This window comes from Heloderma suspectum, chromosome 1, assembly GCF_057233095.1.
Source record: "Heloderma suspectum isolate Gila_16-S chromosome 1, 16-S_ref, whole genome shotgun sequence".
Taxonomy (NCBI): Eukaryota; Metazoa; Chordata; class Lepidosauria; order Squamata; family Helodermatidae; genus Heloderma; species Heloderma suspectum.
The window spans coordinates 394,194,826-394,220,997 of record NC_139458.1 but is presented as its reverse complement, the minus strand read 5'-3'; the positions used below and the strand labels follow the sequence as shown (position 1 = coordinate 394,220,997).

Genomic DNA, 26,172 nt, shown 5'->3' with positions numbered 1-26,172 from the left:
CCACCATTTTGAATATTCAGGGTGTGGCAGGAGCACATGGTAGCATCTCGTTACTTGTGAACCCAGTGAGGGTGGGTTGTTGGAGTGGTTGACAAGCCACCTGCAACCCTAAAAGAGCCCATGGCTTCTTGGTGGCTTGTCAACCACCCCAACAACCCACTCTCGCCGGGTTTGCATGTAATGAGAAGGTACGGCACTCGTCAACCACCCCGACAACCCACCTTCATCGGGTTCGAATGTAATGAGAAGCTACGGCTTGCCCCACTGCAGCTGAAAATTCGAAATGGCGGCCGCCACTACAATGAGAAGCCCTGAGAGGAAATTCACGCACAGTGGCTTCTTGTTACATGTGAACCAGGTCTCTGCATCCAGTTCTGACATGAATAACCCGAAGCCTGTTAGAACCCTTGTATGAGCAAAGAACTGACCTCACAGCCATGTTACTGGGTCTGCTGCACTCCTGCTTCACTTCAAAATAAGCAAAGGGAAGCTAATATTTTTCTTACTTCTATAGCTCTTTATTTGCACAAAGAACTTTACAGCCCTTGTGCTCATCCCCACAACCTAGCCATGAGGCTGATGATTATTATTCTCAATTTAGACAGAAGGCATTACTGCAATTGTTCTTTCCTATCTATGGACCAGTGAACAGTATGCTAGGGGGCATTCAGATAATAGTAGTCACTGGGGCGGCTAGGGTCAGACCCCGAGGCTGAAGCTTAGGGGGCTCCCAAAGGACTTCAGAGAGGGTGGCAGGTGATGGGGGGAGAGGCAAACAGGCTCAGCATCGACACCTGGACCAGCATGGGTAGGCCAGGGCCAACTGGGGCTGACGCTGCTTGCTGCAGCATCCTTTCTTCTCGTTTTAAAAAATATTTTATGGTCAGGAGATGACTGATTGGCTGGGCACATACACGGTTACAGATGTTCATTCTATTATATTTACTTTAAAAACATATTATCCTTTTCTACAACAAAAAGCTGCTTATTCCCAAGTAAACACCTTTAGCATCAAGGCAGCAGAAGCAAACTCCATTTTATTCTTGTAGTCATGATTTAAGTGAGTTGAAAATGTGAAAACTGCATATGCTCAGAGTTTTACCTTTTTTAAAATCAAGGTTGGCAAACAGTTTGTTGGGTTTTGGCTCTAACATATCAGGAATGTAAGGCAGTTGTAAAGCACAAAATTGGGGATGGGGGCAGGGAGAGAAGAGAAGTGTTAATTGTGCTTCACAACTGAAGTAATGCAACATGGTTGTCTAAGCGGTGGGGGGGAGCAGAACATTATGTCTAGGGTCTAAACATTACCCAGCTATACTACTAACAGTAATAATTTAATCCCTGCCCAAAGGGTTATAGGGCTTTTCTACACAAGGCTGTTAATGCACTCTGTCTGTCTGTCTATCTATCAATCATCTATCTATTTATTACATTTCTATACCACCCAATAGTCGAAGCTATTCTGCAATAAACTTTTGGTTTCATCGTGGAATTGAGATCCAAGCACTGCATGAAGAGTGTTTTCTTTCCTGCTTTTCCACTACATAACCTCTAGGTGGCCCTGTGGTATTGCGGAATAACACAAATACACAAATGATAAAAGCAGTTTCTTTCACTTTCACAAGTACCACATTTTCCCTGCTCTAAAAAAAAACTTTCTGAAAGTCCTCCTTAGACACAAAAGTGAAACTGGAGGGTCACAACGTTGTCTAAAGAACCCATAAACAACCGTGAGTAGGGAATGATGAGCACACAATAAATGCTTTGTGTGGAAAGCTCATAATATACATAAAACAGATACATTATGAAGTAGGGGGGTCAATGACAGTGGAAGAGCAGGTTAACTGAGGCCAGGGTGATTCAAGAAAGTATTTATTTGGATGGAGACAGAAAACATTTTTTTTCCAACTGTGGAAAGTGAGAAAAGCATCTTTGCCCTTGATGTGTAGACTCATACTATTATTGCGCTTAGTAACAGATTTTTGTAGTGTTTCAGATATGACAGTGGGAAACTAGATGTGGATGTGAAATGAAGACAACAATGCCTCCCATCATACCACTTTCAACTCTCTTAAGAACTATTGTCTGTCTCCGGAATTAAAGAAACTTGAAGAGGAATTGGAAAATGAGAAGGTCATGGCTAGATCAACAGAAAGACAGAGGCATACAGACCAGCATGGATTGACACATGGATTGAGAGGGGAGGAACAGATAAAGGGGAAGACGATAGATACACTTGTGTGCAGTGTAAGGAGTGAAAGGAAACTGAGGAGGGTGACAAAGGAAGAAATTGAGGCCTGGGCTCCACATGCATCAGAAAGAGATGGGATAATCTGGAAGGGGTAGAATAAACTGTACTCTTGAGATTGCAGGTGGGGGTTTACCTATTTTTAGTTGTCCCCCACAAAGAAAACTCCCTGAAAATAGATAGGTAGGTAGGTAGGTAGATAGAGCACATCAGGGAGAGAGGTCCTAGCCCAAGCCCCTCCCTGATCTGCTAGTTTTCCTTGTTCAAGGAGTTGTGTGTGCCTGTGTGTTTTAAATGCAGGGGAGCATTCAAAATTTGTGATAGTGGTACAATCTATTCTACTATTTCAGCTCTCTGCCACCTCCTCCTTCTGCAAGCACAAACCAAAAGTACTTCCAGAGGATAGTTTTATTGTGTAATCATCCTGTCCCATTCATGGAATTTTATGGCAGGTGAGGGGATGTTCCAGATGACATTGAGCATTTCTACACCAGCCTAAAATCCTGCTTTTAAAATGGGGCTTTCTGCTTCCTTTTTAAATGCAAGATCATGACATACCCCCTTTACATGCACTTCCTTTCCCCCTTTCCCCCTATCTGAGTCTTCCATATGTTTCATTATACAGCCACTAGATGGCGCTGTGGTCTAGCACCTCTCATTGTCAGTTTTCCTTTTTCATGAGGGAACTGAACTGGAACTCAAGCCCTGTAATTTGAAAGCTCATTATCTCCGATCTTTTAAAAAATGGAATAAATGTCATTTAGTGTGGGAGACGCCCTGGAGGCTGACAACATCATCTAAAGGACCCGCAAATGTCCATGAGTAACCAATCTCAATAGAAGGATAAAAGCTCCGTGTGAAGAAGCCGATTGTCCTTCACTCGTAACCTGCCCTCCCTTGTTTTCCTACTGCTTCTTCTGTCTTTTTCTTACCACAAAAAATCTGTTAAGGAGGGAAAGATGGAATAACTGCACAATGCCTTTGGATTGGCAGTGCTAAGAGCTGTCCATCTGGAAGCACTCTAAAACTTAGGTGAGGGACCTTTTTCAGCCTGAGGGCCAGATCTGATTTCAGAGAAGCTCTCGGGGGCCGCATTGCAGTGATGAGCAGGGACAAAGGCAAAGAGATGGGCGCAAAATCACTAAAAATACCCCAAACACCAGCACATTTTAGCTTAAAGCTCTTACTGTCAGTATCTTAGCTTAGGAGAGATATTTCAACCTTCTTATAACTGCGCAAAAACCAGGAAACCACCAAACAATTGGTGGCCAGGGGAAAAGGGAGTGTGTTCATCTGGGGAACCCTGGAGGACTGGACTGGGACTCCAGGAAGGCCAGATTTGGCCCACAGGCCTGAAGTCCCTCACCTCTGCCTTAATGGATGTTCTGGGATAAGAAAAAGGACAGAAGAATACAGTGGGAAAGCACAGGAGAGTTACAAGTGGCAGATGACAACGTGATGACCCCCCATCCACCCATAACATTCCATCAATGAGGCAAGGCGATAGCATGATGAAAGCCCCATCTGATAGTTTTAGATTTTAACTGGTAACAGTTTGTTTAATAGTTTAATATGTTTTAGGTATTTAAACTATTTATTGTTTTATACTTTTAAATTGATTTTATCTGTACGCCGCCCCGAGATCTTATGATATAGGGTGGGATAGAAATGTTTTAAATTAAAAAAAAAAAGTTGGGAGCAGAAAAGGAACCAGTTGTAAAAGTCAGGACTTAAACCTTCAGGGTGGTGTGAGGAGACGGACATGCCAAAAGCCCATCTTTACAGATGGCATGGCTGAGCCGAGATTTGAAGAAGCATGAAGAGCCCGCCTTGGTCCATTTCTAGTATTCATTTTTCCTATGCAAAGACTCTGAGATCTGCTGAAGCAGCAAGACTTGTCCCTCTAGATTACAGCTTGCCCTCTCTACCAGGCCTGCCTGTGGCTTTCTGCCAGCCACCTGGCTACACATCCATAATAAATCCATTCTAGCATGTTAAGCCATTTGCACTGTTAATTACTCTCCTGCGAGAGAAGAACACACTGTGATGATTGGCCGATCCTCCATCTCTTATTCCTCCATACCTTCTGAGCCATATGGATAGGAGGGACCGGTGCTGGCTTACCAATTTATCCCCTCCCTACAGTTCTCTAGTTCTCCCTATGCACCTTCTTCATGTATAAATGGAGAGCAATGTATGGTCCGACTGGACTACACACGCAGTTTATAGCAGCAGCAGCAGCTACCTATATAACAGCACAGGTAACTGCTGCTATGCCCAGCCAGGGCTCACTTGGAGAAATACGCTTGTGCATCCAGGCAAAACGCAAGACCACAGGGAACCAACCAACCACACAACTAGCAATAAAGGGTTACTCCCTTGCCATAAAGATCTACACTCTGTGCTTTATGCCTGTAGCAAGTGAAGACAGATGTGCCGGGAAAATGAGAAGTGTAAATCTTTCCTTATCTAGTCAAAAGGTTCACAAGGGAAATCCAGTAGAGAAGAGTGACATTTAAAGGATACATCTAAAAGGCTGATCATCTCCCTGCAGGTGTTTATGTTGAATCCATCACTTTTAATGTCTGTTCCTATACAATAAAGAAGAGGCAAAAAAAATGTTAGACAAATATTTATCTGCATCCCAAGGAAACACGAGGGAGTCATCTTTGCGCATGGTTAGCCTCTGTGGTTAAGGCAAAATATACTCCTTATTTCTGCTACATCATTCTGAAGACAGTTCAGTACCGCACAGAAGGAAGATTACAGGAAAATCAAGATGTGGTTACCGGGCAAGTGCTGATTTTGTGAGAAAGCAGCTGTCATCGTGCTTTAAAAGAACACACACACCTTTATTTTAAATATTTTAAAAAGGAAATATAAACACACATACTCACAAGGAGAAAGAAAAAAGAACAATCAAGCAGATGAGAGGACTTTGGAAAGATGGCCTTAAAATGCTATTTAAAATAATGCTACTAGAATAGGGTATTGCATTTGGTTAATGTGTATCTTTGGTGAAAATATCTATTGTATTTTATTGTCCTATTATTTGTTTGATATATTTATGCATTTTGTATTTATTCATTGATTTGTTGTTTAAGTCTTGAATTGAAAGTTTGTTTATAGCTTTATTCTAGTAGTGTTACTGTTAATGTTTTGGAGGAAAAAATGGGGTACAAATAAATGATGATGATATAAATAAAATAAAAATATTACATACAAATACAAAGGAAGTATTACAGCTGTCTTAGTGCTTCGCCATGAACCCATGAACTCTCCCTGCCATTAATATTAATTACTCTTACTAGTATTACTATTAACACTTTAAAATAAAAAGCAAAACAAAAAAGCATTAGTTCATAAATGAAATTAAGTTGCTGTCAATGACAACAAAAATCCAAGCTCACATAAAATCTAAGGTATAACAAAAGCTTTAAAATAAATGCTGCAAGTAATAATGTCCACATTTGGGGTGTATGTGGTCTATTGTGTGTGTGTGTGTGTGTGTTTCTGAGCATAATTTCACCTGTTATGTTTTATTTTATAGAATGTATTGAATTTGAATTTGTTGGCCATGGGGAAGACTGGAGCATGGTTTACTCATATAGACATTAATCCATGGATCCTTCTCACTGTTTGTGGTGCAACTTACCATGACCACAGAGCTCATTTCACACAAAGCTAATCTAATTGCTTTGTTTCTGTACACATAGAGCAATATATCCTGACATTCAGTTTTGTTTTTCAATAACTTGATTTAGGGAGCAATCCTATGGCCCCTAGACATAAGCGGGGGTGGGGGTCATAGGATAATTTAGATTCCTGGATCCAAGGTTGGAGACAGTGCTCCAACTGCAGGTCTTAGAATCCGTGCTACCCACCCCCCTCCCCCTCGTAGAGAGAACAATGCTGGCTGCTTCTGCAACCTTGGAGAGGGGGTAAAAGGGGCATGCCAGTGGGCAGGAAGGGGAGGGGGCTGGGGAAGCCAGGATATGACGTATCCCAAGGCCTCCCCAGCCTGCTTCCCTCCCACTCCAACACACCAAAATGCAGAGCGGGAAGAGCACAGAGGCAAAATTCACCTCTGCCACTCCTGCTCTGCATAGGATGCCCTTAAGCTTCTGCGTTTAGAGTCTTACAGGCATCTAAACCATAGGATTGTGCCCTTAGTTATTTATAAAATTTATGGATTGGATATATAAAAAAGAGAAAATTGTTTATTGGTAAACAATAATTTTTGCATAAGAAACATATAATGTATATACAAGCGACTGTGCAAATGTATATATCTTATTTAAGTAGTTCAGAGAAGGCATGTCTTATCGACTGATGTATATAATATGTATTGTATTACTCTTGGATGGTGGTGGGGAAAAACAAATTTCTTGGGAGCCAAATGCTCCTTCTTCCACTAAAACCTTTACCCACACTATTTCCCTGCCATTCGTGGTGCAAACGAAAGGAAATAAATGGTACCCATACCAAACGCTCATGCATTTGCACTGATCCTAAATTACTTTTACAAGAATTGTGAGATCTCTACCATATGCCATAGAAAATGAACAATTTGGGAAATGTCAGTTGTTAGTATTTCTGGTTCTATTAGGCAAAAATGTATTAACCACTATGAAAATAATATACTAATCAGTAGCAACAGTAACCAATACAAGAATCAGCATACTGGCTGCTCGGGATAAGAACATATTCAGATTCAATCGGCATATGATTCTGGATAATAGTACTTATACGTTTGTGATTCTCATGCCCATCTTCCACAGTCATGAAGATCTCCTTGCAACTTACTCTTTGATATCACTCTGTTCAAAATAGTCTGAAGTTCGTTTGCAGTCATTTCACAATCCTGCACAAAAGAGGCAAATCAGAGACTTCGCAATCGCTCACAATAAAAAGGGGCACAGCCATGGTCACCAGACCCTCCAAGCCAGGGGTCTCAGTGTACCTACAGGGACCTTCAGCTGTGCCCACGAAGCTCTCCACTTCCTGTCCCCTTAAACAAAAACGTTTTTAATAAAACACTTGGGAAACGGCAGGGCCGTCTTCTTTTTCTCCCTTTCTAGCCTCTAGCCTTTGTCTCTCTCTCCCGCACCCTATCCCCTTGACTTGCTATTTCCCACTCACTACCAGCCTCTAGCCTCATTATTTCCCCCACACACACACACACCTTTAGCTACTGTTTCTCCTCCTCCCAGCCCATAGCCTTGCTCTTTCTTTACCCCTTTGCCTTGCTGTTTCCCCCTCCCTCCCAGCCCATACCTTCACTGTTTCTCTCCCCACCTCCTAAACTTTCTTTTTCTCCCCCCTCCAGGCTTCTAGACTTGCTCTTTCTCACTACTCTACTCCTTTGCATTGGTATTTCCCCCTCCCAGCCTCTAGCCTCATTATTTCTCTCCCCCCACATACACATACCTTTAGCTACTGACTGTTTCTCCTCCTCCCAGCCCATGGCCTCGCTCTTTCTTTACCCCTTTGCCTTGCTGTTTCCCCCTCTCTCCCAGCCTCTAGGCTCACTATTTCTCTCCTCACAACCTCTTTAGCTCGCTTTTGACTAGCCAGGCCCCATGGTGGCTATTATGTGACTAGCCACATCCTCCATGGGAGTCATTCTGTGGTGGTGTCCACAGCAGTTTCTCAAATTCCCAAATGTGCCCACGGGTCCAAAAAGGCTGGGGACCCCTGCTCTAAGCCAAGCCTCTACCTGCAAGTAACCCAATTTGAAACAAAACCCCAAGGGAGACTTCTCAGCTCCAGCCACATGTTCCTTAATTCATAAGTTCAGGTCCAGTTCCTTATAGCTAGGCTTTCTCCAAGTTAAACCAAAAATTATTTTTAGTGGATATGATCCTCAGTTGTTGGATGTGTGAGCTGGTGATAAAATGCCAGGGATAAAGTCTGTCAGTTGGTGGGCCTGTTAGGAATAGCTAGAGGTCCAAGGAGACAAAGTTATGTTCACACTATTCCTTGAGGTATCTATGCAACAGATCTGATATTGAGCAGAGGTCTTGGTACATAGGGCACATAGGGTCTAACCCAGCACATAGGGTTGCATACAGGCCCCCTCCAGCCTTTTTTGCAGCCCCTAATGCCCCCACTCCAGGTGTATTAATGGAATTTTAGGCTTCAAACTGTTCACCACTCCAAGTCTTCAGAATGGCAGGTCTAAGTGAAGTCATTAAACAAAGCAAATACTCTGAGATTGTATAGCAATAGAAATTATGAAGGAAGAAAAGACTGCACTACCATTTAATATTTCAAGGTGGAGCAGTGATGTAGTTGTGTTAGTAAAAAGGAAGGCACCAACAGACAGACATTGTCTACAAGGTAATTCTGAATCTTTATTTATACCCACAGTGACTCTCTTACCTCCCCAGAAAGCTTTTGAAACAGGCTCTTGAACTCACTGTCGATGTCCTTGGTTGCAACATGAGGCTAAAAAGAGAAGAGATCTTGAATAATACCACCTTTTTACCAGAATGTCTAGGGGTCTGAGGCTTCCTGTGAAGGACCCCCTGGTTACCAAAATAAGCTCTGAAAGCAGCAGAAGTCTATGAAGCCTACTTAATGCTGTTGTATATAAATCATATGACTGTCCTACCATGAAGAAGTAATACCAAGATACTACAAAGGTTGCATTTTCTACACAAAAGCTTACAGAGTCTGCATTGTGATCTTAAGTTGTAAGATGCGGCATGTCAGTTTTCATTGTGATCTTATGTTGTAAGATGCAGCATTTCAGTTTTCTATCAATACAAACTAAAGCTCCATTTTCCTTAGCATGCAACAGAGATACTCCAGCCTACAACATGAGGGCCTCAGCTCTCCCAGCAATAAGACCTGGGCTCTGTTAATTTGACCCTGTTGAAGTTATTTACCTCATATGGATTTGCAGCCACAGTGTCACCAATTTCCCTGAGATTAAAGAGAAAGAAAGAATATTATTACTATTATAACATGGGCATATCTCCTGGGCCAGGTTCACACAACTGCATGGGCAAAAGAAGCCACCCGTGCTGCCGCGCAAGCTGGCGTGCCGTGTGAACCACAAATTGGCTTTGTGCCCACTGTACACTCCCACGATGTGCAGCAGGGGTTGTAGAGGGAGTTCGAAGCCACCCTCGTGGAGCCACAGGCCCAGTTCACACGACACACCAACCCGCAGCACCGGGAATTATGTAAACAACTGCCACGCAGCAAGCACAGAGGCAGGGGGCCAAGCCATGATGGCTTCCTTTATCCCCACGATTGTGCGAACCCCATCCTGGTCTTACAACATTCAGAGTGGCTTACGCCCTCAGCAAATACAATGAAATTAAGCAAAATAAAAAAAAAATAAAAAAATATAAACTGTAAAAACTGCAAATTAAAATGATGACCGACTAACTTAGCGGTTGATTCAAAAACCTGTTGTAAACAGCAGGAGAATTACCTATTAAATGCCTGTTGAATTAAACATGCTTTTGATCTCTATCAAATAGACAAGAGGGACTGTGATAAGGGGCCACTTCGGGGGTATTCCACAGGTCCATCACTGAGACGGCCTTACCTTCTGCTCGCTTGCCTGATGACCTGAGATGAAGGCACAGAATGCAGGATGTCTGAGGCAGGTCTGTAAGGGACCAGGCAGTCCTTTAGGTAACCAGATCCAAGACCAGATCTGCCACAGTCTTATCCAGGAAAGCCCTTAGTGCAGCCTTCCCCAGCCTGGTGCCCTTCAGTTGTTTTGGACTACAACTCATAGCATTTTTGACCATGGTTCTGCTGGCTGGTGCTGATGGAAGTCCAACAACATCTGGAGGGCACCAGTTTGGGGAAGGCTGCTTTACGGTTTAATGGGACTTACATCTGAGCAGACATGTATACCTTAAGGTTCTTCTTCAGATGTTATGCTCCATGTGTTCCTGCCAAGTGAAGTGAGGTGTGTGGCTACTAGGGAGAGAGCATTCTCAGCAGTGGTCCTCTGGCTATGGGATAGCCTCCCCAGAGAAGCTCACCTAGCACCTTCTCAATGGTCCATTTGGATCCAGGTGAATGCTTTTTTATTCTCCCAGCCTTTGGTAGTCTTAAAATCTCAGTGGTTATCCCACTGCTTGAATATTGTGTATTTTTAGTTATACTGTCTTTGGTTGGTAATGTCTCTCTGCTGGAAATGTTTATGCTGCCATTTTTATTGGTATTTTAAATGTTGTATCTTATTCATTTTATCTTTGTGAGCCACTCAGAGAACTATGTTATCAGGTAGCTGATATAAACATGGTAAATAAATAAAAATAAAATAAATACCATGGCCAAAACATATCATTTTAATTTAGTACTCCAGTGCCAAATTGTATGCTTTTTTCCCGTTTCCTACAATTTCCAGATAAACACAGACTCAACTTTCGCCCTGATCCTAAAAATAAACCAAGTAATTACATATTTCATTGCACTTAGAAGAGGAGGAACAGGTTAAACAGGTGCAGGTGAAGGAAGGGAGAATGGAGGGGAAGATTGGTTGGGGGGGATTCCCCCCCTCATTTATCTTGGGTCCTATTTATATGTGTATATGTATTTCGGTTTACCTTGGCCAAACTCCTAGGTTTGCCCCAACTACCTTCTCATACATCTTTTAGTATAACACCCCAGTCACTATGACAGCAGGTACATTGGAGCATGGTTGAATAGCCATGACTTCTTAATGCATGAGTGAGCAACCAATGGCCCTGAAGATGCTGGTGGACTACAAAACCCGTAACACCTGACCATTGGCCACAATGGTTGGGGTGATGGTAGTCAGAGTCCAACATCTGGAGGGCCTCAGGTTGCCCACCCTGGCTTAATCAAAGAGCAAAAAAGGCATGAAACAGAAACCCAGTTAGACAACTGAACAAGATAAGGCTTCCCTATGCTGCAGGCAACATGGGTTGCCACCTTTCAGCACATTCCAAGAGAAGATACATACTGAACTTTAGTCTGTTTCTCAGAGAAGACTCTGAGGCAAAACTCTCCATCTTTGAAAGGCTCAAAAGTGGATGGCACAATAAGGTACTCTCCCTGAGGCAGTTGGAATCGATTTGAGACTTCACGCAAGTTGACGTATGTGTCAGAACGAGCTACAGGTCTGTTCGTCAAGAAGAACTCTCTGCTTAGATGAACGTCAGTTTGACTTCTCAACTAGTGAGATGAAAAAGAGTGGAAAAATTAGTTTCAAGCAGCCTCTAAGATATAGGGCACAACAAACATTCCAGCCAAGTGAGTGCATAAGCCATGCATGTTAGACTTCATTGGCTAACGCTTCCCTGCCCAACACACAATGGACTGCTGAGCATCCCTTCAACTTTATCCTGCACATTTTCCTTGCTGGACACCAAGGGGGACTTACTAAAGGTTGAAGCTGCCGGCCCTTTCCTTTGGTGAATCCAAAGTGTGCTTAGGCAAGTCCACCCCTGCTTACTAGGAGCTCCTTTTGATGTGCAAGAGGAATAAGCAATACATAATGTATTCCTTGTAAGGAATAAGGCTGAACAAAGCCTTATTCCTCCTTCACACTGAACTCCTGCATAAAATGTCCATGAGTGTAGATGCAAAGACCAGCAAGGATAAAGTGGGGTGAGAGATATGTCTCCAGATCTTCCATGCTTGTTTTATTCATGTCCAACACAACATTTTCCAGATGCTTTACCTGCGAACACATGCTTAACAGCGGGGCTGGCCCTAACATTAGGCAGAGTGAGGCGGTCGCCTCAGGCAGGATGCTGGGAGGCAGCAGCAAGGTGTTGGAGGAGAGAGCTGAATGCCAAGCAGCCTGCCCTGTGCCCCCTAAGCTAACCTGCTGCCTTCAGGTGGAGCGGAGGATGCTGTTCCATTGCCAGTGTTGAAGAAACAGGTCAAGTTGGCTTTTATACATGGAACAGGAGAGGGCGCCATCTTGTTCTTTGCCTCAGGCAGCAAAATATCTTGGCCCAGCCCTGCCTAACAGCCATACAAATGCACTCTCAGAGGCAAATGCGTCACATAGAGTGGCCACCAGTCACAGCTGTGCCGTGCACCTGTGGTTATAATTCTTCATGAAGTCCATTTCTTCATTAAATGTTTATGCTACATTCTCCAACATGCTTATTACCATTTGTTTATAAACAGGTCCCTCTCTCAAAACAGTAGAACTCAGGATCATCCTATGAAGCTGACTGGTGGGAGATTCAGGACAGATAAAAGGAAGGACTTCTTCACACAGCGCATAGTTACTATGGAATTCGCTACCACAGGAAGTAGTGATGGCCGCCTATTTGGATGGCTTTAAAAGGGGGTTAGACAAATTCCTGGAGGAGAAAGCCATCAATGGCTACTAGTCTTGATGGCTATGTGCTGCCTCCAGTACCAGAGGCAGTGAGCCTCTGTACATCAGTCCCTGGTCCCTGCTGCGGAACATGGGTGGGAGGGTGCTGTTGCGCTCATGCCCTGCTTGTGGGTTCTCAGTCGACAGCTGGTTGGCCACTGAGTGAACAGAATGCTGGAATGGATGGACCCTTGGTCTGATCCAGCATGGCTCTTATGTTCTTAAGATGGGAACAAATATGGACAACACGGCTTCATCTTCCTGAAATCATTTTGGATCGCCGGCTCTGCAGTTTTTGGCCAGCTATGACTAACATGTCGTGGAGGGGTGCAGAACTTCAGGGCCCGGTGTCTCAGTTCAGCCCTCCAAAGTTTCCGAGATGGCCATGCTCCCTTCCTCTCACCCTAGCTCCTTTCCCCCAGTGACCGATTGTTTGGTGGTTTCCCAGCATTTGCGCAGTTTTTTCTCCCATTCTAAAATGTTGACGTGCCTCTTCTAAGGCTCAGTTACTTAAAGCTCAGTAAGAGCTTTAAGCTATGTTGATACTTGGGGGATTCTGGTCACACCCTTTTTTCCTTGGGCACTGGGAGGTGGCCCCTGAGAGCTTCTCTGAAATGGAATTCAGCCTGAGGGCTGAAAGAGGTTTGACCACCCAGATTATGGCCCTCTAAGAGCGCACTCCTATGATATTTAGACAGAAAAAAAAGCCTACAACTCCCAGCATTCCCCAGCCAGCATAGCTGGCTGGGGAATGCTGGGAGTTGTAGACTTTTTTTTCTGTCTAAACATGCATAGGATTGCACCTTAAATGTGTTGCAACATTTATTTCAACAGAGCCTCATCAGTCCCCATTCCTATCATCCCAATCATTCTCTTCCTGCAAACCGATGAATGGGCGCAGTAAGCCAGCTGCTTTACACAGAACGCAGAAATACCTTTCTCCCTGTGTCAATCTCAAAAGCACAGTTTTATTCAACACTGAATTCCATATACTCCTCCCACCGAACCTTAATGCAAAACCACTAACTGAGCTCTCAATATTCAAGCGCCTCTTTGGCATATCTGACAACGTAAATCCGTACCAACACTGTGCAAGCATGAGTTACAAAGCAAATTAGCTGCCTCAAGTTGAACAAAGGCACCAAAGCCAAAGAATCGATGTTCAAACAGCACCTTTACCGGAGAAGCATGCCTTTCAAAAGCATGCCTTTCAAAATGTGACTCATTAAGGCAGTCATGCAACAAGCCAGGTGGAGCTTGCTTGAAACCGGGTGTACCGCGTTATATACTGATAGTATATCTTTCTTAACTACGAAGGCCATAAAGCAAACACACTAAATACACTAGGAGCTGAAATCAGATGTGAGTTTGCGTGCTAGCTTGGTGCGTTACACTCCCACCTGCCCCACTAATCAGGGCAGTATTCAATCCTGCCCATACACCAGCGGGACATGCCGGGAGCACAAGAGGAAGCCAGTGGTTCTTAAAGCAACTGGAAATAAGCGAAAGCACTCATTTCCAGAATGGGGCAGGTCAGCTGAGCTTGCAGGAGCTCTGCTGACCTGTCTGAATCTGGAAATGTTTCCGCTCATTTCCAGGGTCACTTTATGAAGTACTGTCTCCCTGTTGCCCTGCCGGTGGGTCTCATGGGCACAAAGGAATGAGCAGAAGCACAGTGGCAGTACTGGATACTGCCCATAGCCCAGACGATCTTTACTCCGATACTCTAGCATGATTCTTGGGGCGCTTCCAGACAGAGGTGGTGCTCCCAATCCAAAGACATCGTGCAGCTATTCCATCTTCATTTGATTCTTTTGGTTCAAGGGGCAAGTCAGTCCCCTTTCTCTTCCTCTCCACTCAGTCTAGAGCAAGAGTGCATTGCAAAGACAGATTAGCAAACTAGGTGCCCGCAGAACTCTAAGCAGCACGTCCTGCACTGTAGTAGTAAACTGTGCAATGGTAAAGTAGACATGTGGAAAGAAATCCTGCCCTCACCAAAGAATAACATGGCTTGCATGATTTTGCACCCTAATCGGAACTGACCCTACCATTAGGCAGAGTGAGGCAGCTCCTTCAGGTGTTGGATGCTGGGAGGCAAGGAAACCAGCTACCTGATATTGGAGGACAGAGTGGTGTGTTCCATACAGCCTTCCTTGCATTCCTAAGCTGGCCTGTTGCTGTCAGGTGCAGTGGAGGACCCTGCTGTTTTTGTCATGTTGAAGTACCTGCTTGTCTTGTCAGCTTCTTTATTCGGAACTCAGAGGAGCCACCATCGTGTCCATTATGTCAGTTTGGAGGTATTTGCATCCACTTCTGCTTAATCACAGCTTGTTGTGGCTTCCAGTTTCAAACAAGCCAACATCAAACCATAGTTACTGAAGCTGGCTTGTTTAAAATAATTGCAGTTAAGATTAACCACAGTTCTAGTTGTGGTCAATCAACAGTGGAAGTGAAACGTTCTGAGCTCCTCCTCCCAGCTGCATGTTAGAAGGAGAGAAGAAGGGTCTGCGAGCCTAAGGCTTGCTGTAGGTCATTCCTGTTCATTCACATTGTGCTAAATTCGTATTTAGTGTGACATGCGAACACAGCCAGGGCCATACCGACTGTGAACATGCTCTATTTAGCCATCATGGCTAATAGCCACTGATATAGATTTCCATGAATTAGACTAAACCATTTTTTCCTAAAATCCATCTAAGCCCACCACATATGGTGACAGTGAATTCCAAAGTGTGTTGTGTGAAGAAATACTTCTTTTAACTGTCCTGGATCTATGGCAAGTCAGAGTAACTGGATGACCCCAAGTTCCAATGTTATGAGAGAAGGTGAAAAATCTTCCCCCTCTTTCTACACTACTCATAATGGGTGTGATTTTAAAAAATAACTTCAGGTTTTTGAAAAACAACAGCAGTACCATAAATAAATCAACACTCCGCAATTATTTGGACTACATGTTAACCCTGTGATCAGTCCATATATGTTTGAGATGTGGCATGTTGAATCAACAAGTATGACATCCAAGAGCCAGTCTACAATAGGCTCTTTTCTTAATCAGTAGTACATCTGGCTTGCTCATGAAGCACACAACACACTCCCCAACCCATCGCCCTGATGCTATTTTCCCCTCAATATTCTGTATTTATCCAGACCATGTTTATGATGGGTGTTTCAGGGTCACTGTATTTCCATGTGCTACTGAATCATGTGCATTCCAGTCTAGCAGTATTATAACTCATACCAGTGGGAGTGGCTTCAAAGCTGTAGAACCTGTCCTGCAAATTATCCCCTACCTCCACCTTTGGCCTTGGCTTGGGGAAGGGATTTGTGGGCAGGAAATCCATAGCTGTGCTCCATTTCCTCTCCTTCGACAGGGGTGGTTGGTCAGCCATTTTTGAACTCAAATAAAGATGGCATCAGAAGGCTGAACTTCACTTTGCAGCATGTCAGACTCCCAATTTAAAAAAAATTAATTAAAACATCTTAATAAAACAAGAATCAGGAGAGGAGAATCATGCTGGAGACACTAAGGAGTCAGAAGTGCTGCTTTCTTATTACTTTTTAAGAAAAAAAAGATTATCTGTACACATGCTTAGAAACCATATTTCATATTTCCCCAGGAAAATATCAGATGTCCCTACATGTCACCGGGGAAATTGTCAGTTTGGGTGCTTCAACCTTCAAGGAACAGTAGATTATCTATATATTTAGCCATTTTGGAAGATGCATATTTCCAGCACAGCGTATGTACCTCTTTTGGCACCTGCAAGAGACATAAAGGAGCCCGATGAAAGATGTGCTTTTCACAAATCATTGGATGAAAAATCAACAAGCAAAACATTTAACGGATCTGAACATTCGGTATTTTATGCCTAACAACCTTAATGCACTCTATGCTTGGCCGTGTATGACATTTCCTCTGCAGTATCTCTGCTCTGACTAGAAAATCCAATAATATTTGCCAATCATTCTGAAACTTAAGCCCACAGTCAGTTTTAAGAGTGGCTTGAAGTCCTTCCCAGTACTGCTTCACAATCTAGTTGCGCCCTGCACTAGCCTTCCCTAATGATGCACTAATAATTGTGAATATTTTGCTAATGAAATGCTAGGGAAGGGGACTGCAAATCCAGAGCAAATGGGTAGATCTGAAAATAACTTTTTACTAAGTCCTTCTAGTCTTTCGACTCTAATCTTATCTTTCTTAATTTTGTGAGCCCTCTGAATAGAAACCACGTCACGTCTGCCTTTTGTACAGCATTTATCAATAGTATTAGGACACCTGTTACTGAAGTACTGATGCAATGGAGCTTTTAAACAGGACTCACATCTGGCTCTAAGCCTTTCCAGCTACATATTTTTTCTCTCTTCCTTTTGCACACAAGTACACATGAATAGGTGGTTTCCACATTTATCACGCAGGAAGGTTAAACAGCCAACTTGCTTTTCACACAGGAAGATGGATATAGATTACTCACAATCAGAGTTAAATAGCAATTAACGCTTCTTGTAAAGGCAAATACATTTACACAGAAAATGTTGATCACTCAGTCAATCATACAGTCATAATTACATAAGTATGCAATCAGTTTTGGGGGAGAATTGATCTTAGTTCAGCATTAGCACCCAAAGACAACCGCTTCGTCATCTTTGACATAAACATTGGTCTTGGCCCACTATATTCAATTAAAGAACAGTCCTGCATCACTTTTGTTTCCAAACTGTTTGACAAGCAAGTGAAACAAGATAACACTATTATAGGGCAGACAGGTATCCATCCCCAAGTGTACTTTGATAATGGTCTGCCATCTGATGTGCGTGTACAGTCCCCTAACTTACTGGTGTTGGGGGACTTCAACGTACATTTGGAGGCCATCCTCACAGGAGCACCTCAGGACTTCATGGAGACCATGGCCTCCTGGGAGCTGCACCATATTCTAACTGGGCCCACCCATGTAGCCGGTCATGCACTAGACCTTGTGTTTGTTTCTGGAGAAGTGGGGAGTGATCTGGAAGTCGGGGGTATATCCACCACCCCCTTGTCATGGTCAGATCACTATCTGGTGATGTTGGACTTCTCAGTTCCACAACCCCTCCGCAGGGGTGGAGGACCCATTAAAATGGTCCGCCCCAGGCGTCTTATGGATCCAAATGGATTCCTGAACGCGCTTGGGGATTCTCTGGGGCATGCCAACGGCCACTCGGTCGAGACCCTGGTGGGTGGCTGGAATGCCGCAATCACTGGGGCATTAGATCAGGTGGCTCCGAAACGCCCTCTCCCCCTGAACAGGGCTCGGACTGCACCATGGTTCAATCCGTGGTTACGAGCTCTGAAACAGGAGGTGAGATGGCTAGAGCGCCGGTGGCGGAAGTCTCGCTCCAAAGACGATCAGACACGGGCTAGAGCTGTATCTTCAGCCTATCATGTGGCGGTGAAGGCAGCAAAAAAGGAATATTATGCTGCCTCCATCGCGTCTGCAGAGTGCTGTCCCAGGAGGCTGTTCCAAGTGGTCTGGAGCCTGGTCGGTCCTGTGGCTCCGGAACCACTGGAGCATTCTAAGGCCTCCTGTGAGGCCTTGGCAAGGCACTTTGCAGATAAAATTGATCAGATTAGGTGTGTTATTCTGCACGCTGTGGATACAGTTAGTGAGCAAGAGGCGGCCTGTGGCAAACCGGTTTTGTGGGATCGGTTCCAGCTTCTTCCTCCTGATGAAGTGGACAAGGTGCTTTCATCGGTACGGCCGACAACCTGCTTACTTGATCCTTGCCCATCTTGGCTCATTATGAGCTACAGAGAGAGACTGGGTGAGGGGATCAAGGCGGTGGTGAACGCCTCCCTTGAGGAGGGAGTGATGCCATCAGCCCTCAAGGAGGCAGTGATAAGACCGCTCTTAAAGAAGCCCTCCTTGGATCCTCAAGTTTTGAACAACTTGCGCCCAGTCTCAAATCTGCCATTTTTGGGCAAGGTGATTGAGCAGGTGGTGGCGGTGCAGTTGAAGGCACACTTGGAAGAAACTGATTATCTAGACCCATTTCAGTCGGGCTTCAGGCCTGGGCATGGGACAGAAACGGCCTTGGTCGCCTTGGTAGATGATATGAGGAGGGCTCTGGATAGGGGTGAATGCTCCTTCCTTGTTCTCCTCGACCTCTCAGCGGCTTTCAATACCGTTGACCACGGTATCCTCCTGGACCGCCTGGAGGGGTTGGGCATTGGGGACACTGTATTGCGGTGGTTCCGGTCCTTCCTCTCCGGCAGGTACCAGAGGGTAGCACTGGGAGAGGAGGTTTCAGACCCATGGCCACTTACTTGTGGGGTGCCACAGGGTTCCATCCTCTCCCCGATGCTATTTAACATCTATGTGAAGCCGCTGGGGGCTATCATCAGGAGGTTTGGGGTGCAGTGTCATCAATATGCGGATGACACGCAGCTCTACCTCTCGTTTAAATCTTCACCAAGGTTGGCCGTAGAATCCCTGTCCAAATGTCTGGAGACGGTGAGTGGCTGGATGGGGAGGAATAGGCTGAAGCTGAACCCTGACAGGACCGAGGTACTTTTGGGGGGAGACAAGAGGAGGCTGGGGGATGTTGACCTGGTGTTGAATGGGGTACGGCTACCCTTGAAAGACCAGGTCTGCAGCCTGGGGGTCATTTTGGACTCCCAGCTGTCCATGGAGGCTCAGGTGTCAGCTGTGAGCCAGACAGCACTGTATCAACTCCATCTGATACGGCGGCTGCGCCCCTTCCTTCCCGACCATCTGCTCCCATCGGTAGTACATGCTCTGGTCTCCTCTCATTTAGACTACTGTAATGCGCTCTACGTGGGGTTACCCTTGAAGACGGCTTGGAAACTGCAGCTGGTACAGAATACGGCGGCTCGCCTGATTAAAGGCAGCCGCCGGCGAGATCACATCACTCCAGTGCTGAAGGAGTTGCACTGGTTACCAGTTGTTTTCCGGGCCAAATTCAAGGTGTTGGTTTTGACCTTTAAAACCCTATATGGTTCCGGCCCAGCCTATCTTAAGGAGCACCTCCAGCAGCACCAGACAGGCCGCTTAACAAGATCAGCCTTGGATGGCCTTCTCTCTGTCCCATCAGCCAGGACAGCTAGACTGGTGGGGATGAGGGAGAGGGCCTTCTCTGTGGTGGCCCCCACTCTGTGGAACTCCCTCCCTAGGGAACTCCGTCATGCCCCCTCTTTAATGAGCTTCTGGCATGCATTAAAAACGTTGTTGTTCAGGCAGGCATTTGGGGTGGGTTAGGGTATTTTAGAAAATGTTTTTATTGTAGAATTTTATTGTTTTAAACTGTTTTTATTGTATGTCGTACATCGCCCAGAGTGGCTGGGTGACCAGCCAGATGGGTGATTAATAAATTTAATAATAAAAATAAATAAATAAAATGGTCTGGAAAACATTTACTTGTGCCTGTCTGTCTCTTGACTTAGAATTCATAGGCTGAGCTTTGAGGATGGGAATCTGGAGAGGCTGAGGATGCTGGATCAAATTTACCCTTCGCTATGAATATATGAAACTGCCCCAGTCAGGCCACTGGTCTATTTAGCCTAATATTGCCAATTCTGATTGGCAGTGGCTCTCCAACATCTCCAGTCCGAAGCTGACACCTAGTGTGGGCACACCATTAAGGCAGCCTTCCTCAAGCTGGTGCCCTCCAGTTATGTTGGACCACAACTCGCAGCTGGGAGTTGTAGTCCAACACATCTGGAGGACAATAGTGTTGGGGAAAGGTGCATTAAGCTAAGGCCTGACTAAAGAAATACAGAAGTAATACTACTACTGCTAGCAAGGTAACCTCTGGGCCACACACAACCCTCAGAGACCTTCAGTGTGGCCCACACAGGTGCCCAACCCACCACTACCAAATTTCCCCCAGCTGCCACTGTCTCTGCTGAATTCTGTTTTCCCTACTGATCAGTTGGAGGGAGTGCAATTGTCTTGCGAGTTTAGTGCAGAGGAGTGGCCCTTCCTGCACACCTCCTCTCCCCATGTACCAGTCCTCTCCCCACAAATGTGTACAAGTATGTATGTGAGAGGGCAGGGGCTGTGTGTGTGTATGTGAGAGAGGGGGGTGGGTGGGCAAGTGGGACACCACTGTCCACCACGACATGTGGCCCTCGGGGGCAAAAACATTGCACACCCTTGTGTAACGGGTAAAATAGTAAAGAGGAATGAGTAGTATACCTGATAAAGGGAGTAGCCAATACTGAGCAGAGCTTCCCCCATCCTCTTCTCCTTCCTGCGATTCTTCTGCATCAGGCCCACCAGCATGGTGCAACATGGTTCACTCACACTTCCTTTATGGCCATCATCTGGCTCATCCAAGCTAAGCTTAAACTGGGGATTGGTCCAGTATGTTGCTATCAAGGTGAAAGTATAAATACACATCAAATAAGCAGGGATGAGAGGTGGAAATGAATGCACAATTTCTCTGCCAGTCATTTAATTAATTAATTAATTAATTATTACTATTACATTAATACAGTATTGATTAATGTTGTTATTTATTTGTAATTAATGTACTGTTAACACTTATGCACCAAATTATCTGCTAAAAAGCTATCAAGGCAGTGTCCAGTTATTTTCAAAAATAAAACATTAAAGCAGTTTTTAAAACCCAAGAACATTAAGAGTACCAGTACTTGGCGAATGCAGCCAAGTTCACTCTTGCTAGAGCTGCAGGCCTTAGTTCTTAGGAATGAACTCTAGGTTGACTTCCAGCTGGCCTTTCTGTTACATTTAGATATTCCAAGCTTCTTCTTTCTCTCTCAAGCTGTGCTATATATTTATTGCAGTAATATCAAATCAAGCTGCTATGAGACTTTTCCTGGGGGAATAATAACCAGCTGAGAAAGTCATTTATCCCCGTGAGACTGTTACTGGGGCATTTCCTGAAAGATACAACTCTCAAATGTGGCTTGAAAATGAACCTGTTTAAAACGATAACAACACCAACCCAGTAACTATGAACTGTTAAACTGCAACTGTGTTCAGGCCCATACATTGCTGCTTGTTCATGGTTCCACACCATTTCCAAAAGTACATGACTGAAGAGGCTTACAGCCTGGAAGGTGGAGTGGGATATTTGCTGTCTGCACCTCGACTGTTCATTATATTCAGGTACTAGCAAAATGCCCATCATTGCGGCAGGTGAAATGTATGCACAGAGAGGGCTTGTGTATTTCAAGGGCTCCTGTGGTGCTGCAGTGAACATTGTGCAATCTTCACAGGAACAAGTTATGTTGCCCCATGGGATCCCTAGGGAGAAAGTCAGGCAACCCAGCGTCAAAGGCTGAAGGCTTTATTGCTCTCAGTGCAGCAATGCCTCCAAGTACAGTGCTTTCCCTTTCCCACAGGAGTAACTGACAACCATCTGCCCATATAAGAAAAAGGAAAGGGAGATGGATACTCAGGGGCACTGCAGCCCCATCCTGGTTCTGTCTCATGGTCACTCGAGAGTGTGACAGAATGTGAGAAAATGGAATGAAATATTGAGAACTTGATTTAGAGAAATAGATTCTGGAATCCTAGGGTAAGTCAGTGGGAACTGTTTTATTTCTATTCTGTATCTGTCAGGAATGCCTTGGTGGCCTCCCCCAGTAGATCTCAATAGCCAACTCAAGACACAGACGAAAGGATTTCTTTTCAAGGCTTTAATCCTTTTACAACTTAATGACTCTTTCAGATGCTAATCACCAGCGACTAAAGCAAGGAACAGCAGAGTGGCCTAAGCTTCGACTAGGCAGTTGATCCCCATTTGAAAGAGAGTCACTTGAAGACCCAGAACTTATGGGCTAGGGAGAGATCCTCCCTCTTTCCCTTGGGTCCATGGGAGGCGGCCATTGCTTGCGTGCCAAACGGGTGCTATGCCTCCTTTCTGCGCCCTCCATCGCTCGTCGCTCTTTGTGTCTGCCTCCTCTAAGAAGCCCCCCTCCCGCATCACCTCACTACCCGGGTCGCTCTCTATCTCTGGAATGATGGCAGGAGGAATCTCTGCCAGGTGCTGAGCCTGTGAGGGATGAGCTGGCCCCTCTCCCACAGATAGCTGTTTCTCCTCAGAATCAGAACTGCTCTGGGGCTCTCTGGGCTCAGTTTCCATCCTGACAGTATCCCATACGTAACATACTGTAGTATTCTACAACTGGTTAGTAGTAACAGGAGTTTAAAGGCCTACAGGGTATGTTGCAGTGCTGGTTTTACACCCCATAGCACAATAATAAGCTGCAAAACAACAAGAGATCCACCCACCGAGCGAGAGGCATAGGGAAACAACACTTTTCCAACTCAGTTCATTGTCTTCAAACAAAGGTATGGCAGACATGAATATATGGATAAGGTCGAACATTATTAGACTGCTAGACAATCCAAGCCAGAATACAGCTTATCCTCCAACAAATTGTAGGGGGTTGAGGATATCTTATATTAAAATGCTAGCTGAGGAAGATGTGCTATATCACATTTCAAAAGTAGCCTGAAATTGCACCCTGGGAAACTTCTTTCCTGACTTTTTATGGTCACCATCTCACTTTCTCATTTCTGTCAGTATAAAACTGTGTCTCTTGAAATAACTGATATTGAAGGATAATAGTGTTTGATTTGCAACGCCCAAAACTGTGACGAAGCCTCTGTGATGCAGGTATCAATGAGAACATGCATTCTCTGTCAAAATGAAAAAAGGCTGCATTCAGATGTAAGAACAGATCATGGCTTGTTCTAATGAGAATATGCTGTGGTGAAAGCTTGGCTTGCAAGTATCCTAGCTTTCCACCCTTACATGAGGGGAGGAAGCGTCCATTCACGGTTTGTGACAAACTAGTTTCCTATACTCAGGGACTCTGTTTTGTCCACATACAGGAAACTGTAGTTCAGTAACAAACCAGGATATAAAACCAGGTATCCTAGTTTCTTAACTAACTATGGTTTGCAAGATTCCAGAATCTTGCAAACCACAGTCCAGAAGTTGAAGCATCCAACCTAACGGAGGCCACCCACAGACTTGAGGCCAGGCCACATGGAGAGAGTTTATATAGGCTTCCCAAATCATGCCTGAAGTCTCCAAGATTTTGTCAAAGTCTTCAAAGGATCACAAGTGTGGGCAGTCTTGTGTTACTTCAGGCGAGACTTGGGGAGAACTATATAAGGCCCCTCTCCGCAGGGCCGCCCAGAGGAATCTAGGGGCCCGGGGTAATGGAATTTTCAGGGGGCCCTGTCACACACAAACATCACAATCATTTTGAAATTATATATAATTGAAAGTCCATAAATCCCATAAAAAGTCCCAGCTTCTCAGATAACTATAGTATACATATGAATAGCTACATAATTAAAAAGTGAATATCAAAATATTTGTACCAAATAAATAATTGTTATTATGTTTAATCTTTCTTCAATAGGTAATTAAAAATATTTCAGACCAAATGTTAAAGTGGGTTTGGAGAGCAGCATCCCCTCCATTACTGGGCCAAATATTTTCATGTTTAAATATATGTTGTTTATCTCTTACAAACTGACAATTTTTAAAGGAAATTTTGGTGAAAAGAATTGTTTAAAATGTACTATTTTTCATTTAGTCAAAATTGCTGGGAGAAAAGGTATATGGCCTCCTCCTCCTCCCCTTACAGCCATCCCTATCCTTTATTCACTACTCCTAGAAGAACTATGCACACAGGGCTTTCAGAGGTATAGTAACCACTGCTAGGAAGTGTTCCAGAACCAAGTTCTGAGCTGCTTCCTCACCTGGTTTTTTTCAGAAGACTGGAACAGAATACACTATTAATACAAAACAACATGAGCTGATAGTTCTATTCAAAACAGGAAATAAAATACTATGCCCTGAATCACTGTAATGCTATGTACAGTCAAGAGTTCAAGAACCATTGCACTAATTGTGACTTCAGAGTGCAAATGCATATGATTGAAAGAAGGCCTATGAGGTACACCCCATAACTGGACCGCCCAACACACCCACAAGTGGCTCTGATTGGACACTGACTGGCCCAGCCAGCTACCTACTCCATTTACTGTCCAGTCAATTAGCCAGCCTTCTTCCTCTGTGCAACCCCCCACCCCCCATTGCCCCAAAGTACCCCTCCCTTGCAGAGGGAAGGGGGCATCTTTCATTGACCCTACTTTTTGTGAAGCCTCCCCTCTTAATTAGGGGGCTAGCACTGCCTGGTGCTGGGCACCAGGCGGACTCCAAAGCCTTTCCGGTGCAGGGAAAGGCTCTAGAGTAGCAGGAACATTCTGAGCATGTGTGAGCATGTTTTTCGAAATTAAAAAAAAATGCTCTCCTTGCCTTGGCTCATGTGAATGGCGTGTATTTTATTAAAATAAAATAATGCTTGCCGGGGCGGGGGGTAGCTGCTGTGTGGGGCCCGGGGCAAACTGCTCCCTTTGGCCTGGCCTCCATCTGTCAGTAGGCCCTGCCTGGTCAGGGGCTGGGAGTGCCTAGCCAGCCAGCATCCAGTCCTGGCTTTCTCTTTTGATTAAAGCACGACAGTCAGATCAAAGGAGAAAGTGGTCAGGGACTTGGGCACCCCAGCAGCAGCTAGGGGTGGAACAGTGTCTGTCCTTCCAATTCACTGACTGGAACGGGCAGGGCCAGCGACAAAGGTAGGCATGGCTGGGCATCTGCCAAGGTCCCACACCCCAGAAGGGGCCCACTGACAAGAGCCCCCTGCAGTTGCTCCTCCTCTTCACCATTGCAACCTGCTTGGTCACCTGCCTCTTGTTCTGGCCCAGACAACAGTGGTGGTGAGAAGGAGGAGCAGTAGGTCTACTTGCCAATGTCTACTTGCTCACTAGCTCTTTGCCTCTCAAGCAAGCAAGCAACAGCAATGATGAGAAAGAGGATGAGAAACAATCGCAGCTGGTGACAATGGCGGTGAGAGGGTAGACTCACTGAGGGAGGGGGCCCATTGAGGATGTCTTGCCCAAGGACCCTCAAAACCCTGGAAGTGGCACTCCAGGGAGGTTCCAGACCCCAGTGGCTGAGTGGCGGCCACTGGCTGTCACTCGGGGCACAGAAAAAGACATTTGAGGTCCGGTGGCCCTGGGACCAAGCTTAGCAACACTCTTGGCTTGTCTTGATGTCTGAATGTGACCAAATACCCTTTTCCTTAAATTATTATTTTTTTAATACTTTTTATTCTGTTTTTATCTTTATAAATGAAATAAACAGTACCAACAACCTAATCAGTATCTACAGTTTCCCAACAATACAGTATTCTTAGGAGGACACAGCAATAATGAAAAAGAGGGGGAAAAATAAAAAAAAATTAAACAGAAGGAGAAGGAAGAAGAAAGCAAGAAAGAAAATGAAAAAATATTTAAAAATTACTTTAAAGGATTAAATTTAAACTCCATTACACAAGAAGTTCAAATGCCATTCTACTTAAAAGTTACACCTATAACATTGGCAATATTACAATTCAGTACAGCATAGATAATCAGCCTTACATTTCAATATCATATCATCAGTCTTAAAGCAAAGAAGCAGGCCTACAATTCATTTCCAGTAACCATATATTGCCCTTCAGTTAACATATAATAGTAGAGCTTAACAATTTAACCAGCCTGAAATA

General features: G+C 44.6%; 1 protein-coding gene across 3 annotated transcripts in view; it reads right to left on the bottom strand.

The window, feature by feature from the left end:
* Window positions 1–26,172, bottom strand: part of LOC146360039 (calpain-8-like) — a 95,480-nt gene that overhangs the window by 18,068 nt on the left and 51,240 nt on the right. For all 3 annotated transcript variants that reach the window (XM_084828690.1, XM_084828692.1, XM_084828691.1), the window contains 6 exons: window positions 20,774–20,949; window positions 11,208–11,419; window positions 9,142–9,178; window positions 8,633–8,698; window positions 7,055–7,112; window positions 4,775–4,839 (listed from right to left, as the gene is read on the bottom strand). In XM_084828690.1, coding sequence (XP_084684816.1) covers window positions 4,775–4,839; window positions 7,055–7,112; window positions 8,633–8,698; window positions 9,142–9,178; window positions 11,208–11,419; window positions 20,774–20,949 — 614 coding nt within the window. The remainder of the gene's footprint in view (window positions 1–4,774; window positions 4,840–7,054; window positions 7,113–8,632; window positions 8,699–9,141; window positions 9,179–11,207; window positions 11,420–20,773; window positions 20,950–26,172) is intronic.